At 54.9% G+C, this 17,705-nt stretch overlaps 1 protein-coding gene across 12 annotated transcripts in view; it reads right to left on the minus strand.

Moving 5' to 3' along the window:
- Positions 1-17,705, minus strand: part of TSNARE1 (t-SNARE domain containing 1) — a 99,563-nt gene that overhangs the window by 44,365 nt on the left and 37,493 nt on the right. For all 12 annotated transcript variants that reach the window (XR_001889753.1, XR_001889754.1, XR_001889755.1 and 9 more), the window contains 3 exons: positions 6,268-6,358; positions 1,979-2,053; positions 1,437-1,493 (listed from right to left, as the gene is read on the minus strand). Coding sequence is in view for 9 of the 12 variants with exons in the window: in XM_017895142.1 (XP_017750631.1) it covers positions 1,437-1,493; positions 1,979-2,053; positions 6,268-6,358 (223 nt within the window). In the remaining 3 variants the exon portion in view is untranslated. The remainder of the gene's footprint in view (positions 1-1,436; positions 1,494-1,978; positions 2,054-6,267; positions 6,359-17,705) is intronic.

Raw genomic sequence — 17,705 nt, forward strand, 5'->3', positions numbered from 1 at the left:
TGTCTATCTGTGTGTCTGCATGTCTGTGTCTATCTGCGTGTCTCTGTGTGTCTGCATGTCTGTGTTTGTGTCTCTGTGTGTCTGCATGTCTGTGTCTACTGTGTCTCTGTGTGTGTCTGCATGTCTGTGTCTATCTGCATGTGTCTCTGCACACCTGTTTGTTTATCTGTGTCTCTTTGTGTCTGCGTGTCTGTGTTTATCTGTGTGTCTGTGGGTCTATGTTTATCTGTCTCTGCATGTCTGTGTTTATCTGCGTCTCTTCGTGTCTGTGTATCTGTGTCTCTTCGTGTCTGCGCATCTGTGTTTATCTGTGTCCCTTCGTGTCTATCTGTGTCTCTTCGTGTCTGCGTGTCTATCTGTGTCTCTATGTGTCTGTTTATCTGCATATGTGTCTGCGTGTCTGTGTTCATCTGTGTCTCTTCATGTCTGTGTGTCTGTGTTTATCTGTGTCTGTTTATCTGCATGTGTGTCTGCGTGTCCATGTTTATCTGTGTGTCTGCATGTCTGTTTATCTGTGTCTCTAGGTGTTTATCTGCATGTGTCTGCGTGTCTGTGTTTATCTGCATTTCTGTGCATCTGTGTTTATCTGTGTCTCTGCGTGTTTACCTGCATGTGTCTGCCTGTCTGTGTTTATCTGCATCTCTGCACGTCTGTGTTTATCTGCAGGTGTCTCTGCATGTCTGTATTTGTGTGTCTGTGTGTCTGTATTTCTGTCTCTGCATGTCTCTGCATGTCTGTGTCTCTGTTTATCTCTGTGAATCTGTGTTTATCTGTGTGTCTACGTGTCTGTGTGCATCTATGTGTGTGTTTTTCTGTGTGCATGTGCCTGTGTTTTTCTTGTTTTTGAGACAGAATCTCACTCTGTCACCCAGGCTGGAGTGCAGTGGCGTGATCTCTGCTCACTGGAACCTCGGCCCTGCCTCCTGGGTTCAAGCAATTCTCCTGCCTCAACCGCCCATGTAGCTGGGATTACAGGTGCTTGCCACCATGCCTGGATAATTTTTGTATTTTTAGCAGAGGTGGGGTTTCTCCATGTTGGCCAGGCTGGTCTTGAACTCCTGACCTCAGGTAATCTGCCCACCTCGGCCTCCCAAAGTGCTGGGATTACAGGCGTGAGCCACTGTGCCCAGCCATGTGTGCGTGTGTTTTAACCCAGGTTTTACAACGGCTCTCAGCAAGAGGGCTAGTCTGATCAGTGAGTCCTGCCCAGCACATGGAACCATCCACAGTCATTCTTTGGGAGCTGAGCCCTTGTCAGGCACTGTGCCAGGGCCCAAAGGTCAAAATGCTCACGTTTTCAAGGCTGTACCTCACAGCACCCCTCAGATGAGACCCCTGCCGTTGGCCCTCCCAGCCCTTCCATGGAGCACAGATGGCAGTGGATTCTGGGTTGTCCCCTAATAGTCACTGACCCACGGTCACTACTTGGCACCCACCTGTTTACTGCCCCTCTGCGCCATGGGAAGCAGCGCTCTGGACTTTTCTGCAATTTTCTGTTGGAAAAAGGACGAGAAGAACACAGGAAGAGCAAAAAAGGTGGGGAAGAGAGAAGAAATGGTCAGCTGAGTGCAGGGCTCTGGATGATGGTGCAGCAAAACACGCCTGCCACTCCCAGAAGAGGCTGCTGGGGCCGGGGCTGAGCTCTGCCAGCGAGACGCTGGATGGCATCTGTTCATGCATGGGAGCTCTCTGGGCCCCCGTTTCCTCACCTGTCAGAGTCAGGTGAGACCTGTTCTTCCTGCTTCCCCAGAGCTGCTGTGGGTCAGCTCTTGAGGGTAAATGTCCTCTAGGACACAAGCCCTGAGGCACAGTCTGGATCCTGGCTGCCTAGAGACTGTGTGCAAGGATGACCCGCTTCTCTGCCTTTGGGGATGGGGGTGCACCAGGCCCACAGGGATAAGACAGCCATGAGGGTGCTCTGGGAACCGAGGCCCACCCTACCTGGCCTGCAGGCCCCTGCCGCCCCCCTGCACCTCACCTTCTGCACCACTCCATAGCACTGAATGGCATCCGAGAGCTGGGTTTTCAGCCGGTCCAGCTGAGGACGCTCCTGCTGCAGAGAGAAGGCACAGCTGGCACGACATGGGAGGTCTGACCCTGCCCCAGAGCCCCCACCACCCACACCTCCTCCCGCACCGACGTCCCACCTTCCCACACTCAGAATGGGGCTCGCCATCAACTACATCCCCCCAGTGTCACCGCTGTCTCCACAGGCACACCCAGGGTCCCCAGCGACACCATGACCACAAAATCCAGTGCAGGGGTCAACACCACCTGCCGGAGCCAGGAGCTACTCAAGGCACATAAACCTGGCCCCGCACCACCTCCACGAGAAGCACTGTGATGCCCCTTCCACAGCGCAGGAGACTGTGGCCCTGAGTCCTGAGTGGCTTGTCTGTGACTCCTTCCTCTTCCACAGCACAGGACATGGTGGCCCTGAGTCCCGAGTGGCTTATCTGTGACTCCTTCCTCTTCCACGGCACAGGATACCATGGCCCTGAGTCCCGAGTGGCTTATCTGTGACTCCTTCCTCTTCCACAGCACAGGACATGGCGGCCCTGAGTCCCAAGTGGCTTATCTGTGACTCCTTCCTCTTCCACAGCACAGGACATGGTGCCCCTGAGTCCCGAGTGGCTTATCTGTGACTCCTTCCTCTTCCACAGCACAGGACATGGCGGCCCTGAGTCCCGAGTGGCTTATCTGTGACTCCTTCCTCTTCCACAGCACAGGACATGGCAGCCCTGAGTCCTGAGTGGCTTGTCTGTGGTCACACAGGTGGCGGGGTCACTGCCAGAACCATCCCCCTCCCCAGCATCTCGACTGTACCTGGGTTCCCCATGGCCTCCAGGGTCCACCAACCCCAGTTCCTTCCTGCTGGGACGTTTGCCACCACACCTCAGTGCCCACCAGGCACCTGCTCCAGAACTGGAGCTGGAGAAGCACTGAGCTGGGGTGGGGCTGGACAAGCAGCCGTGGGGTCAGCCCCATTGCTCTGGCTCACCATGGGCGCCACCCACCAGCAGGAGCACCAAGGGACCCACAGCTTCCTTCTAGCACCCACCCCATGGCTATCAGAAGATTGGAGAGAGCCAAGGCTCAGGCAGACTGGTCTGGGGTAAACCTCTGATGACCAAGGGGCATTGGGAGCAGCCGATCACAGCCTTGACCTCTTCCCACGATCGAAGGTACTACATCTCATCGAAGCGTCCACAGCCCATAAAGTCAAAGATGTGGTAGGCACTGACTGTGCCCACCAAGCCGTGTGAAGGAGCCATTCACTTCACGAGGAAACGGCCTGCGCGGACCACCCGAGCCTGCTCTCACCCCACAGAAACACCTCTCAGAATCGCAACCCTCCACCATGTAGGGCCTTGCTCAGCACCCCACGTAAGCACAGTGCCTCCCGTAAGAGGGCCCAGCGCCTCCCGTAAGAGGGCCCAGCGTGTATTCTCGGATGAATGAGTAAATGAGTAAGTGACTCAGGCATACCTGAGTCAGAAAATGAAGAACAAAGCTACAGAGGAAGAGGCCAGACACAGGCGTCAGTGCTGGCCATGCTGCTGCTGACATCACCGCCCGAGGGCACAGGCCAGGGCAGCACCCAGTCCCCAAAGAGTGGTCCCCGCAGGGCAGCCATGGCCGAGTGGCCTGTGCACAGAGAGGCTCCAGGCCGCTCAGCACAAAGCTCCCAGCGCTCCTGTCATCTGCCTTTAGGGAGACTCCAGCCACCCCATCACTGGACAGGGGGCTGCTGCCTCTGTCACACGGTTTTTTAGTGTAACTAACTTTTGAACTAGTTCTATTTTTTTAAGTACAAGTTTTAGTACTGCATAATTGAGATCTGATAAAATTCACCCACTTTTCAGTGTCGAGTTCAGTAACTCTTAGTTGTACAGCCATCCCCACAACCCAGTTTTAGAACTTCCCCATCACGCCAGAACGGGCCCTGCGCCTGCCTGCTGGCACCCCAAAACCAACTCCTGCTCCCAACCCCGACAACTGCTTGTCCACTTTTGGTCTCCAGAGTTTGCATTTTCTGGATGTTTCACAAAAACAGAACCACACACTGTGTGTTTTCTTGCATGGGGGCATGTGGTCTTTGAGCCCCACCACATTGTGGCCTGCCTAACTCTCCGCTTCTTCTCACTGCTGACCACACCCAACGCAGCACTGTCCACGTCACGTGTATTTTCCACAGGGAAGGCGGCATGCGTTTCCCCTGCAGGAATGCTAATCCATGCTGCTGGCTCTGCAGCAGGTTGAACCTGTAACCCCAGTCCTCCCAAGGCAGTGAGAGCAGCTATGGGCAGCACCTACGGCAGGGGCAGGTTGGCGTCTCACTCATACTGTGCACATGAAGCAGGTACAGCCAGCGGCGGCTCATCACCAATGCAGTATGAAGCAGGTAACACGCCAGCCAGCTCACACCGTATGCAATGAAGCAGGTTGGCCAGCAGCTCACAACGTGCACATGGAAGCAAGGTACAGCCAGCGGCCCACTGTACACATGAGCAGGTACAGCCAGCCGGCTCACAACTGTGCCAGAAGCAGGTGCAGCCAGCAGCCTCACACCATACCACGCATGAAGCAAGTGCAAGCATGAAGCGGGTGGCCGTGGTCTGTAGCGTGCCGCAGGTGCACGCATGAAGCAGGCTGCAGCCCAGCAGCTCACACTGTAACATGAAGCAGGTATGCGCCAGTAGCGCTCACACCCGTACTGAGCGGTGGCATGAAACAGGTGCAGCCAGTTGGCTCCACGCATGCATAGAAGGGAGGGCGGGGGCCACGCAGCTCACATCGAAGCGCATGAAGCAGGGCAGTGCATGAAGCAGGTTAGGCCAGCGGCTTCACACTGTAGTCATGAAGCAGGGTGCAGCATGACGCGGTTAGCCAGTGTTCACACTGTGCATGCATGAAGCGAGGGCAGGTGGCCAGCAGCCCTCACACCGAAAGCGCATGAAGCAGGTGCAGGCGATGAACGCAGGTATGGCCAGACTCACACTGTACGCGAATGGAAGCGAGGTGGCAGCAATGAAGCAGGTATGGGCGCATGCCGGCTCACCCTGGTATGCATGAAAGCAGGGTGCAGCATGGAAGTCAGGGTGCAGGCATGAAGCGCAGGTATGGCCAGCGGCGCCGCGAGTCTGCTCACGTCGCCTGCCGCGACCAGGAAGAAGCGTAGGGTCAGCGACGCACTGTAATCTTTTGTGACAATACCCTCCAATCTCAGCGACTGGGCCTGACCGGGATGCGAGACGCGGAGGGTGGTGGGACGTGAGAAGGTGGGGACAGCCAGGCGTGGTGGCTCAAGCAGCTGGTAACCCAACAGGCTTTGGGAAGGGCCAAGATGGGCGGATCACTTGAAGCCGGGAGTTCAAAACTGAGCCCTGAGCAACTATGGTGAGAGACCCACCTCTAGCTAGAAAAACACAAAAGTTCGCTGGGCATGGTGACGGGTGCCTGCAAGACTCCGTCTCAAAAAAAAAAAAAAAAAGAAGTGGGGACAGGTGGAGATGAGGAGGGAGCCGGCACTGGGCGTAGCTGAACTGGGACAGTGTGACGGCTGGTGGCATGTGGGACAGGTGGAGATGAAGGGAGGAGCGTCGCTGGGTAACTGAGCTGGGACAATGGTGACGGCTGTGGCAGTGCGGGACAGGGTGGAGATCGAGGGAGGGAGTGGCCCCTGGGGCAGCTGAGCTGGGACAGTGGTGAATGTCTTGTGGCAGTGGGTATGGTGATGGCCACTGCCACAGCCATATGTCTGGCCGTGAGGCCCATGCGTCTGTAAGCACCCAGGGAAGGTGAGGGGATAGGGAGGTGTTTACTGTATTGTTTGTGTGATTAGGGAATGTGTTGTTCTTTCGGTGTGTCTTGGATTTTGCAGCAGAAGGGCAGGGGAATGCAGGGCGGGGGAGAGGATGGTGAAAACAAACAATTGCGGGCATCTAGCTTCCCAGTAAGGCCTGGCCAGCGAAGACCCAGGGTGCTCTTGTCGCCCACTACTTGCATAAGCCAAGGAGAGCAAGAGTGGCGGGCAGCCACACCAGCTCCCGCGTGGTCAGGCACACGGCTGCTACCGAATGACTTGAACTATTAGGTTCTTGAGCCATGGAGCCACGTGAAGCTGGGCCAGGCCAGTCTGTGTCCATCCACAACATATCAGCCTCCCTGTATCCTGCCTCGTCGGTGGATGTCCCTGCTCCATTACACGCGCACCAAGGGTTCCATTCCTCTCCTCCCTCCCAGCCCGAGATTCCAGGAACATACCGGGCAGGAGCTGCGCAGCAGCTGGGCCATCTGCTTCACAGTGGTGGCGCTGGCTGAGATGGTCTTGTTGGTCTCCTGCTGTGCCGTGTGCCTGGGGGCCGAGAAGGAGCCAGGAGCGAAGGCAGGGGAGGAAGGCAGCAGAGAGTGAGGGCCCAGAAGGCCACAGCGAGCAGGGATGCACAGGCAGAGTGGGGGAGACAGAGACAGACGGATGGACAGGTGGATAGAGGGCCGAGAGACACACGGAGACAGAGAAAACAGCAGAGAGGTCAACGAGAGTAGGGAAAGGGTAGCAAACAGAAAGAGGCAAAGGCACAGAGAAAGAGAGAAGGGAACAGAGACAAGAGCAGCAGTGACTCCCACAGAGAAAGAGGAGGGGGCCCAAGAGCCAGGACAGAGAAGGACAGGCAGACACCCAGCAAGAGGCCGGGGTGGGGGGGGCAGAAAGGCAGGCGGAGAGAGACGGCGCAGGTAAGCTCTGGCTGGGGTGGGTGGCAGCCGGGCCCCACCAATCAGCCACTGTGAGGACCACCTTCCTCCCCCGCTGCAACCACCCCCAAATACCCCACAGACAGGAGGCCCAGCCACGAGCCCTCCCTGCAGAAAGGTCCCTCTCGCGGTCAGTTCTCCTCGGAAAGCCAGCAGGAGAATAAAGGCAACTGCGCCATGGCCCAGGGAGGCCAGCGATCCTCACCCCCTGCACACTTCTGAGTGGCCCCGGGTGAGACGGTTCTCACACCCAGGCCCAGTGAGACACAAGGAGGCCAGGACAGTCCCAGGTTACAGTTCCAAGCATGACCTTGAAAGCAACTGGGAAGACCAGCCCGTCTCCCACCAGGGGTTCGCCACCCCCATCCCTGGAGAGAGAAGCACCAGGGCAACCGTACCCCAGCCTGGCCGCAGGCACACACACCAAGTGCAGGGAGGACCCTGGCCTGGTGGAAACTGGGGAGCCACAGCGACCCTTTCAAGTACAGCCCAAATGGCCCCTGCAGCCCCTTAGGCATCACCTCGGGCCTGCACCAAGCAGGCCTTCGGGCCCACACGTGGCAGCAAGCCTGGCACCACCACCCCAGCCAAGCCTACAGGAGCAGGGCCCATCTCCTGATATCCACCCTGGGTGGGCAGAGCCTGTGGCACACAGAGGAGTAAGAGTGCCCCCCAGAACAGGCACCCAGCAGGCTAGAGAGGGTGTGGGCAAAGGAGGGCAAGGAGCCATAAGGTTACCACAGACGGGGGAACCGCAGGGACAGGAGCTTTCTTCCCTGGGGCCTTGGTCAGGGCTGCCTCCTGCAGCTGGCCTCTGAGGCTTTGAAGAGCTTCCAGTGCCTCCAGCTCGCAAACATGCCTCTTTGTCCAACCACTGGCTTAACACTGTGAGAAGTATGTGGAAGCAAACTGCCCCTCACCCCCGCTCCCACCAGTCCTCTCCTCACCCTGGGTTGCCACACAGCCTCCTGTCCCTCTCCCTGGGCTGCCACTCCGCCTCCCGTCCCCGGCCCACTCGCCACTGCATCCCATCACATTTTGTACACAGCAGGCTCAAGCGATCCTGCTAAAGACACTTCAGATCTTGCCAGTCCACACCTCAGAACTCACCAATGGTTCCACATCTCATTCCGGTCAAAGCCAAAGTCCCTCCAGCACTGATCTAGGCCCACGTGGATGGCCTCCCCACACCGCCCTCCTGCACCTGCGACTTCACCTCCCCACGCTGCCCTCCTGCACCTCCGACTTCACCTCCCCACGCCGCCCCTGGGCTCTAGGCCCATATGGGCAGCCTCCTGCACCTCCGACTTCATCTCCCCACACTGCCCCTGGGTTAACTTCACTCCTGGCCCACAGGTCTCTGCTGCTCCTGAATGAGCCGGACATATCCCTGCCTTAACGCTTTCCTAGGTCAGATGCAGACAACCAAGCCCTGGTTGCTGACCCAGGAGCAGCTGTCTGGTCACATTGCCACTGTGGGCAATGGCCCCAGCCCCAACAACTGCCCAGATAACTCCCCTGGGAGGGCCAGGCAGGTCACGGCCCACACTCTTCTCTGCTCCAAGCTGACCTCTCCACTCCTCTAGACTCCCATGTGTCAGGGCCTCTCACTCATGCCCCCACTGAAACATCCTCGTGGAGCCATTAGTGCTGGAATGAAGGCAGCCCGTTTCCTGTATGCGGTGGGTCAGGCTTTTCTCTTTCCAGGCAGGATCTCGTCTCATTTGCGCCTCCCTCACAAACTGTTAGCACCATGCAGGATCAAAGTGAACAAGGCCTCCTTACCCAACCTGGCAACCCCTCAGGCATCAGATCACCCTGCCAAGTCCATCGTGGGAACAGGAGGTTGCCAACCAGAAAATCCAAGACGTGATGAAGGGAGTGGGGAATGAGAGCCGCCAGTCAAGGAAGGGCAGCCAGGCAGAAGGGCACTGCTGAGGGGCCACCTTCCATGATGCTCGTCCCAGTAAAAGGCCCGGAGGAGACCTCTACTTACAGTCATGGTACCGGGTACTACCTCCTACCTCAAACAAGCAGAAAACACATTTAAACAAACACACACACACAAAGCTACGGGATGCAGTTAAAACAGTACTTACAAGAAAATTACTGCTTTAAATTCTTATATTAGAAAAGAGAAAAGAATAAAATCAATGTCTAGAAAGTCCACCTAAAGAAGCCAGTAAATTAAACAGAAAGGAAGTAGAACAGAGATAATAAAGGTAGTTCAATAATTAATAAAATAGCAAACAGACCAAAAATAGAAATAATAAAATTAAAAAGCATTCAAAACGTTACACAACTCTGCCTAGACAGGTCAAGAGGAAGAAAAATCACACTAGCAAATTACCAAGATCAAGAACGAAAGACTGAACCTGACTGCAGATCCAACATTAAAAGAATGTTAAGGAAATAAAAATCCTATCAGGCCCATAAATTTGACAACTAAGATGAAATAGAAAAATTCCTTAAAAGACATGAATTATATCAAAACTGACTCAAAAAGAAATAGAAAACCTAAATAGCTCTATAAGTATGGCAAGAATTCAATTTGTGCTTAAAAACATTGCTGCAAATACACAGGCACAACAGGCTTCAATATCAGTATCGTGCAATCCCCTAGAAAACAGAGAGGAGATACACATTGTACGAGGCTCACACTACCCTGATAACAAAACCCAAACAGATAATCTAAAGGAAGGAAGCCCACATATCACTCACAAACCCTGCAGCAAAAATCTTCAATACAATTTTAGAAAAATGAATTCAACAATATATGAAAGAGATAGTACACTTACCCAGGGGATACAAGGTTGGTTCAACATTCAAACATCCATGAGTGTAATGATCGTATCAACAGAGCAAATTTAACAAGGAGAAAAACACCTTAATAAATTATGCAGAAAAAGCATGTGACAAAATTCAACACTCATTCTAGTTTAAAACTTCCTTGAGTTTAGTTCCTAGTTTCCTCAACTAGAAAAAAGAAGCGGACTCCCTCAACCTGATACAGAGAGCCTGTTAAATAAAAAACAAAACAAACATCTAGGATGCTTACAGCAAAAGATGGAATGCTTCCCCGTAAGATGGGGAACGAGGCAGGTATGTGTGCTTTTACTACTTTTACTCCTCATATTAGAAGTTTACCTGGGAATAAGGGGGAAAGACCTAAGAAGCATAAAGATTGAAAATGAAGAGTAAAACTGTCTTCAGTCACAGAGACGTGTACATCTATATAGAAAATCCCGGCCATGCGCGGTGGCTCACACCTGTAATCCCACCACTTCAGGAAGCTGAGGCAGGCGGATCATGAGGGCAGGAGATCGAGACCATCCTGGCTAACATGGTGAAACTCCGTCTCTACTAAAAATACAAAAAAAAAATTAGCCAGGCGTGGTGGTGGGCACCTGTAGTCCCAGTTACTTGGGAGGCTGAGGCAGGAGAATGGCATGAACCCAGGAGGAGGAGCTTGCAGTGAGCCAAGATTGCACCACTGCACTCCAGCCTGGGCGACAGTGTGAGACTCCATCTCAAAAAAAAAAAAAGAAAAAAGAAAATCCCAAGGAATCTACAAAGAAGCTCCAGAAACTAATCAGCGAGTGAATCTACGCAGGTCACAGGATACAAGGAAGTACACGGAAGTCACATTATTTCTGTGGAGTTGCAGCCAACAAGAGGAGAAGAACACAAATAAGAGAAAGGCCAGCCTGGCTGTGCCTGTGGGTCGGACGATGATATTGTTTTGAAAGGCCAGCCTTACCGTGTCTGTGGGTTGGACGACAATACTGTTATGAAAGGCCGGCCTGGCCGTGTCCATGGGCTGGACGACAATACTATTATGAAAGGCCGGCCTGGCCGTGTCCATGGGCTGGACGATAATATTGTTATGAAAGGCCGGCCTGGCCGTGCCTGTGGACTAATGATGATATTGTTATGAAAGGCCGGCCTGGCTGTGTCCATGGGCTGGACGATATATTATGTTATGAAAGGCTGCCCTGGCCGTGTCCATGGGCTGGACGATAATATTGTTATGAAAGGCCGGCCTGGCCGTGTCCATGGGCTGGACGACAATACTGTTATGAAAGTCCAGCCTGGCCATGTCTGTGGGCTGATGAAGATATTGTTATGAAAGGCCGGCCTGGCTGTGTCCATGGGCTGGATGACAATATTGTTATGATACCAGTTCTTTACCCACAGATTCAAGGTAATCCCAAAAAATTACAGAAAGCTTTTTTTTAAACAAATAATAATTGACAAGCTGATTCTAAAATGTACATGGAGTTAGAAAGGGGCATGAGAGGAGGAGACACGCTTGGGCAGCACAGAGGGCAGCACCGGGGCAGGTGGCTGAACACCATGGCATGGGGTAGGCGAGGGGAGGGACAGCTCATGGCCACCTCCTGGGTCTCCAGAGTGGACAGCGAGCCATCAGGGATTCTCTGGCACTTCTGCCTCTCGCCGAAGTATGAGAGGCATTCTAAAGAGGCACTTTCAGACAGACTCCTGCTGGCACGGGGAGGCCTCCTGGGGGGCAATGGGGCAGCTAGGCCTAGTGTGGATCCCACTGGAGGGGGCTCCTCTGGGAAATGGCGACTCCAATCTGAGGCTAGACACTGATCCAAAGGCCGAAGTGTCTCAGCAAGGGCAACAGAGCAATGCAGGACCAGCAGGGCACTTGGCCCAAGGACACGGGAGCTCACACTGTCAGAGCCAGGGAGTCACCATCCCCACTAGAGAACGGACTGATGATGCCAGCACTCCCACTCGCCATCACGGGGCAGTTGCCACAACAGCAAATAGAGAGCACCTCCCGCTTGTGTCTCACTTCCCCATCCATCCTCACAGCCGCCGAGGGAGGGGTCCCACTCCGTCACCGTGGCATGCATGGCTTGGGGAATAGCAGTGGATCGAGTGCAGGGACAGGGATGAGACTGCACCTGTCTTACGACCCCAACACCACAGTGAGGCCCATGCCAGTGAACCTGTGACCCTCACCTGCCCTGGACTGCTTCAGCCAGGAGCCAAGTGAGGCAGAGAAAGCTGGAAACGCTAGCTGTACGCTGAGAGAGAGGGCCTATCCCTCCACATTCCATGTGGAGTCCAGATGCAATGCCTGGAGCCATAACACCCATTTGTCGCCTCAAGAGAAGCTGGCCTGAGGTTGAATCTGATGCATCAGCAGAGCCAAAAGAAACCAAGTAAACTGGAGCCTTCATCAAACTACACCTGAAGCCCCGTGACCGCTTTACAAAACCCACGTATCCCCACAAAGCCAGCTCTGCACGGTTTTGCTGAGAGGCGAGGGAGGCGGCTACAGAGTGCAGGAAACCTGACCCAAGCATCCCTCTCCCAGCACTCCTGTGCAAGGCCTGCACAGTTGCCAGCTCGGCAGCTCCTGCACCACCAGCCAGGTGGTGCCGTTGCTGCCAGCAGTCAGGTGACTGAGGAGTCTGCAAGGCCTACCTGGGGGGTGTGTCACCCGAGGCCCATTTGCCCTGGTGCCCTGCCCTAGTCTGCCAGAGCCAGAACTGACCTGAGCACGGAGGCTCTCTCATTTGCTTGTCATTATTTAAGATGTCATTTAGAAGCACCTCGTGTCCTGCCTATCTCATACCTGCTCATTTACTCCCTCATGACCACCTGTGTTTTACAGACGAGGACACAAGGCCCTGAGTCACAGCACCTGCAGGCCGGAGCTGGTGAGCTGGAGTGGGCAGAGGTAGGGTCAGGACCAGCCCAGGCTCCCTGGCAGCGGGCCCTGAGCTCTCCCAGCCTCCATGCCAGCTCCCAGATGACACACTTGCCCTGGAAGGCACCCTGCCGCCCGCTCCAGACCCAAGTGGTTAATCCACGCTCCTGCCCCTCTGCCCGTGTTCCTAGTGACTGTAGTGCCCCTGCCGGTCCCTCGGCTGAGGGGGCTCGTGGGAAGAGCCTGTGGCTGGGCTGCTTTGATTTCCTGGTTCCTGTCCTTTCCTAGTAGGTGCACTGCCCCGTCCTAGACCCGGCAACGCTCCAGGAGTGACTTCATGTGGACCACGGCCCAGCTTCATGAGCAGGTGACGCCCAAGTCAACACAGTGCAGTGGTGTTGACGCACAGACCCAGGGACCGCCCACGGTGGAGGAGGTGACCACCAGGGCAAGTGGACCAGCAAGGCCTGGCATGAGAGGGCCTGGAAGTGAGGCTGGCAGAGCAGAGCGGGCAGCAGTCTGAGGCCATGGGGCTGGAGCGGGTAGTGTGGCCATGAGAAAGGTCTACAGTAGCGAGGGTCATGCTGGGCGGACCCTGAAAGGCCACAGCCCAGACTCTGGGTTTTACTTTAATGGGAGGGAGGCCACTGGAGCCTCCTGAGCAGGAACCGATGCGATCAGATCCACACTTTTAAAGATCACTTTGAGCTCTGCATACAGAATCCACTGTCGGGGGCAAGACCGGGGTGGGGAGGCCAAGAGGAGACAGTGCAGGAGCCCAGAGGCCAAGGCTAGGCCTAGACCAGGAGGTGGAGAGGAGGGTGAGAAGTGCGTGGACACGGGACAGCTCAAGAGGAGTGGACAGGCCAGCCCATGACTGGCGAAGGCAGGGGTAGGGTGGGGTCCTGGAGGTCCCTTCCTTGGCCTGGGACTGACAGGGAGACCCCAGGTCAATCCAGAAGGACCCTAAGTTAGCAGGCGAGAAGGTGGCAGGGCTGGAGGGACACCTAGGGTTCCAACGCTCCACTGAGGAGGGATTCTGAGCTGTGGGATATGCAATACCACCAAGGGAGGGGAGGAGATCACAGAGGAAAAGAGGCTGAAGCAGATGGATGAAGAACCAGCACCAATGAAGGCCAGGGCCCCGGACAGCATGAGATGGATGAGGAACCAGCACCAGTGAAGGCGAGGGCCCCAGAGAGCATGAGACAGATGAGGAACCTGCACCAGTGAAGGCCAGGGCCCTGGAGAGCATGAGACGGATGAGGAACCAGCACCAGTGATGGCCCTGGAGAGCATGGGCTGCACAGCAGGAGAAAAATTCTAGAAGGAATCAACTCAACAGTAAAAGGAAAAATACCCAATCAGGACATGGGCAAAGGATCTGAAGAGACATTTATTCCAAGAAGATATGCAAATCAAAAGATGCTTGAAGCCATCAATTATCAGGAAAATGCAAATGAGATCACCATAAGACCCCACTTTGCACCCAATGGGACAGCCACATCCAAAATACATAACAACAAGTGCTGGCAGTGAGGTGGGGAGATGGGAACCCTCCAACACTGCTGGCGGGGGTGTAAAATGGGGCAGCTGCTTTGGAAAGTCTGGCAGTTCCTCAAAGGGTTAGACAAAGAGCCACCGTATAACCCAGCAAGTCCAGTCCTGGGGATCTATCCAAGATAGGTGAAAACCTACACCCATGCAAACACCTACACACCTACATTCACCACAGCTTTATTCATCGTGGTCAAAATGAAGTCACCCAAATGCCCACCAGATGGTGAATGGGTCTGTCCTTCCAGTGGGACAGAGGGATGCAGTACTGCACAAGCTGGTGAATGGGTCTGTCCTCACAGTGTGACAGAGAGGGGGCAGTTCTGTACCAGCTGGCGAATGGGTCCATCCTTACAGCAGGAGAAGGGCACAGTTCTGTACCAGCTGGCGAATGGGTGTGTCCTCAGTGGGACTGAGGGGCACAGTTCTGCACAAGCTGGTGAATGGGTCCATCCTTACAGAGGGACAGAGGGGTGCAATTCTGTACCAGCTGGCAAATAGGTCTGTCCTGACATATGGAGGGCACTGTGAGCCCTCTCTGGCCCCCTCACAGAGCCCTCCATCGGGCACTGCAGGAGGTCAGCTCTTCACACCCTGCTGGCCACCCCTCTGCCACAGGGAGTTGCCTTCAATCCAGTGGGATGGGATGAACCGCACACATGGATCATGGCCCTGCCCTGCTTAAGCTCTCACTGCAGGAGGCGGGCTGTTAGGACCAAGCCCCTGAAAGAGCAGCCAAGCACGGGCCTGCGGTGCCGAATGATCGTCATCCAAGGCTCCTTGAGCCCTTCTGGTGCTGATTCTGACATAAAAATCCCAGGCCGGGAAGAAGAGCACACCTCACGTGGAGCAGCAGCCCAGCTTACCCAAACCCACTCCCATCGCTGCATGCTGGGCAGTGGGCCAGCAGACCCTCAGCAGCCACCTCTAATGCACCCCCACTAGGGCCACCCAACCTACACCTTCACCACAACCGGGGAGGTGAGAGGGAGGCATCACTGCGTGCCCCAGGCAGATCAGAGAACACGGCCCACAGGAACAAGTCCAAAAGCCCCAAGGGGAGCGGGTCCTCTGTGCCACTGTGGCAAGTAAAAAATGTCCTCTTCAAAGTTTCCCTTCTTACTAAAGAATAAATCGTAAGTGTTAGAAATAATAGTTTTTTTAAAAAAACTAACTTCCTTCAAGTCTCCTTGCTTTTATACTAATAACTCTTTGTTAAGTCCTATTCTATGTAGTTGTTAGACATAAGGGAATAAGTACATCCTATGTCCTTGTACTTTAACCAAGATACTTGTTCTAAACATGCTCGAGCATGTCCCAGCTCACAGCCTACACGCCCTCCTTATTTGGAAATGTTATCACTTTTCTAAGTTCTTTCGCAAGCAACTTCCTCTTTGCCTTTTGTTCTCCTTTGCCTTTACCTATTCAGGAAAGTTTTAAGTTGTTAGCCAGTCAGGTCTAAAGGACCCAATGCATAAGGGATAAATATTCTTGCCTTTCTTTGTTCAACTGTGCTCTCATGGCAGAATTGCTAACAGGCAGCACTCCTTCTGCAGAAAGTAAAATTGCCTTGCTGAGAAAATTATTTGTCTGAACACTAGTTCTTCTTTTCGGCACCAAGGAACGAGTATTTCTGACAGCCACACACCATGGGGTGAGCTGGCCCACACACCATCTCCACATGGTGACGGCCCCCAGGGTGAAAGGGAATAAAGCCAGACAGGAGTGTGTGAGCCGAGCTGCCACTGAGCCCCGCCCACGGGACTGCAACGTGGCCACTGGACTCCAGGGTGGGGGTCTGTGACAGGGAGGCCTGGGGTGGGGTCTGCACGCAGGTGACAGAAATGACCCAGCCACATCAGCCTTGCATGGGATGAGACAAACAGGCCCCACCTGGCGAGGTTTTTCTGAAGCTGAATGTATTCAGGTGGATGGATCACCCTCCCTCCTGAGACTGGGTCCCTCTTACACTGCAGGGCTGGAAAGCCTTTTCCCTGATGAAATGATGGTGGCCATGGATGAAGGTATATTCTTTAAATGTCCTTAGTTGCCGACTTTGTCAATGTGGAGGAAATACAGAACTGGCAACCATGTTGGTCTCAAAAGTTATTTTTAAACGTTAACAGTCCATGATATGGGAGCATCCGAGAGGCCATAGAAGGCTCTAGGTAAGCCATGACAAGCAGGCTAGGACCACAGTCGGCCACACAGAGAGGGTCAGAAAAGTACTAAGGCAAGAGTTTCCAGAACTGACAGCTGAGGCTGGCCCAGGGGAGGGCCACGGTGCTGGGATACTCGGTCCTCAGACCAGGACAGTCTCCTCCCCACGCTGGGGCCCTCTCTCCTCTCCAAGGCCCACAGCGGGTGGTGTCGGTCTCCGGCTAACCAGGCCGGGTGGCGCAGGATGCGCACATGAGGGCCAGGGTCCTGAAGTGCCCATCCCACTTGGCCCTCGTGACCTAACCCAGGAGCCAGGCAGAGGCACAAAGACCTAAACACAACAGCTTCACTGGGAACTCTGCTCACCACACTGAAGAGATGGGAGAGCCACAGACCTGGCCCAGAGTTACACGAGTTATGTGCATCAACAGGGCCCTCTGAGAGGCTACGTGTTTCCTGAGCCCAAGTACCCCAGAGCCCGGGAGTGACCAGCAGGTCCAGAGTCCCTTGCTGAGCTCTGACTCTGCGAATATGCATGGGTGTGAGGAAGGCTGGCAGGGAACATCGACATGCTAACAGTGGTTCCCAGGCGTCCTGTGTCCAAATTCCTCATCACAAGCCTACGTCACTGTCACATCAGAAAACAGTAAGTTTCAGTTTTATAAAAGGGCTTAAAAAAAAAAAGCTAAGAATAGAATTGCCCTGAACATCTGCAAAGGGTGCTCTGCAGCTGGTGCGTGAGGCTGTGTGGCAGGGCGTCTGTGGATACTGAATGGAGCCACTGTGAGGAGGAGCAGAGACTCCAGCACCCTCCACCCTTGTGGGAGCCGTGGTCCTCCCTGCCTCCTCAGTTCTGGCCCTTTCAGGGTGCGAGGCTACTGTGGCCACCAGCTCTGCACAGGGGAGTCTGAGGACAACATCCCAATGCAGTGGCCTGGGGCTGGCTGGGGTCTTGGGGCTGCAGACATCCTGCTCACTGCAGGGCGAGACACAGGCCAGCATGGGAGGTCACAGCAGCAAGTGCAGTGGGGACCAGATGGAGGCAAAGGTATAGACTGCTAGTGTCCCCTCGGACCCCAGAGTGCCACTCTAACCACATGTGGGGCAGATGTTCCCTTCCCTCCCCTCCCCAGCCCAGTCAGGGCTCAGGCTTAGCAGACAGCACCCAAGGCACCTCTCCCTATCCCACACCAGCCCAAACCAGGGCAGGCTGCTAGGCACCCCTCAAGGAAAGTCCAGTGGGAGCCCGCCAAGGCTCAGCTCCCCGAAAGGGCAGAAGCAAGACAGGACGCCCCACTCCAACCTAGCCCATGGCTGTGCAAATGGCACATCGGTCTCACCTCCTGTGTCCACAGCTAAGCAGGCCCCAACAGGGAGCCTTCAGACGTGACAAAGACACATTTGGAGCATGTTGGCAGGGAAAAGTGTGTGCCAACAGGCATGCACCCCCGACCTTAGCACACGCATGTGTGTGACTGGGGCATGCACAGGTGCACTAAGGCTTCCACGTCGGGGCGGGGTGCACCTGCGTGCCCTGTGGAGG

This window comes from Rhinopithecus bieti, unplaced genomic scaffold (genome assembly GCF_001698545.2).
Source record: "Rhinopithecus bieti isolate Rb0 unplaced genomic scaffold, ASM169854v2 scaffold_25940, whole genome shotgun sequence".
Classification (NCBI taxonomy): domain Eukaryota; kingdom Metazoa; phylum Chordata; class Mammalia; order Primates; family Cercopithecidae; genus Rhinopithecus; species Rhinopithecus bieti.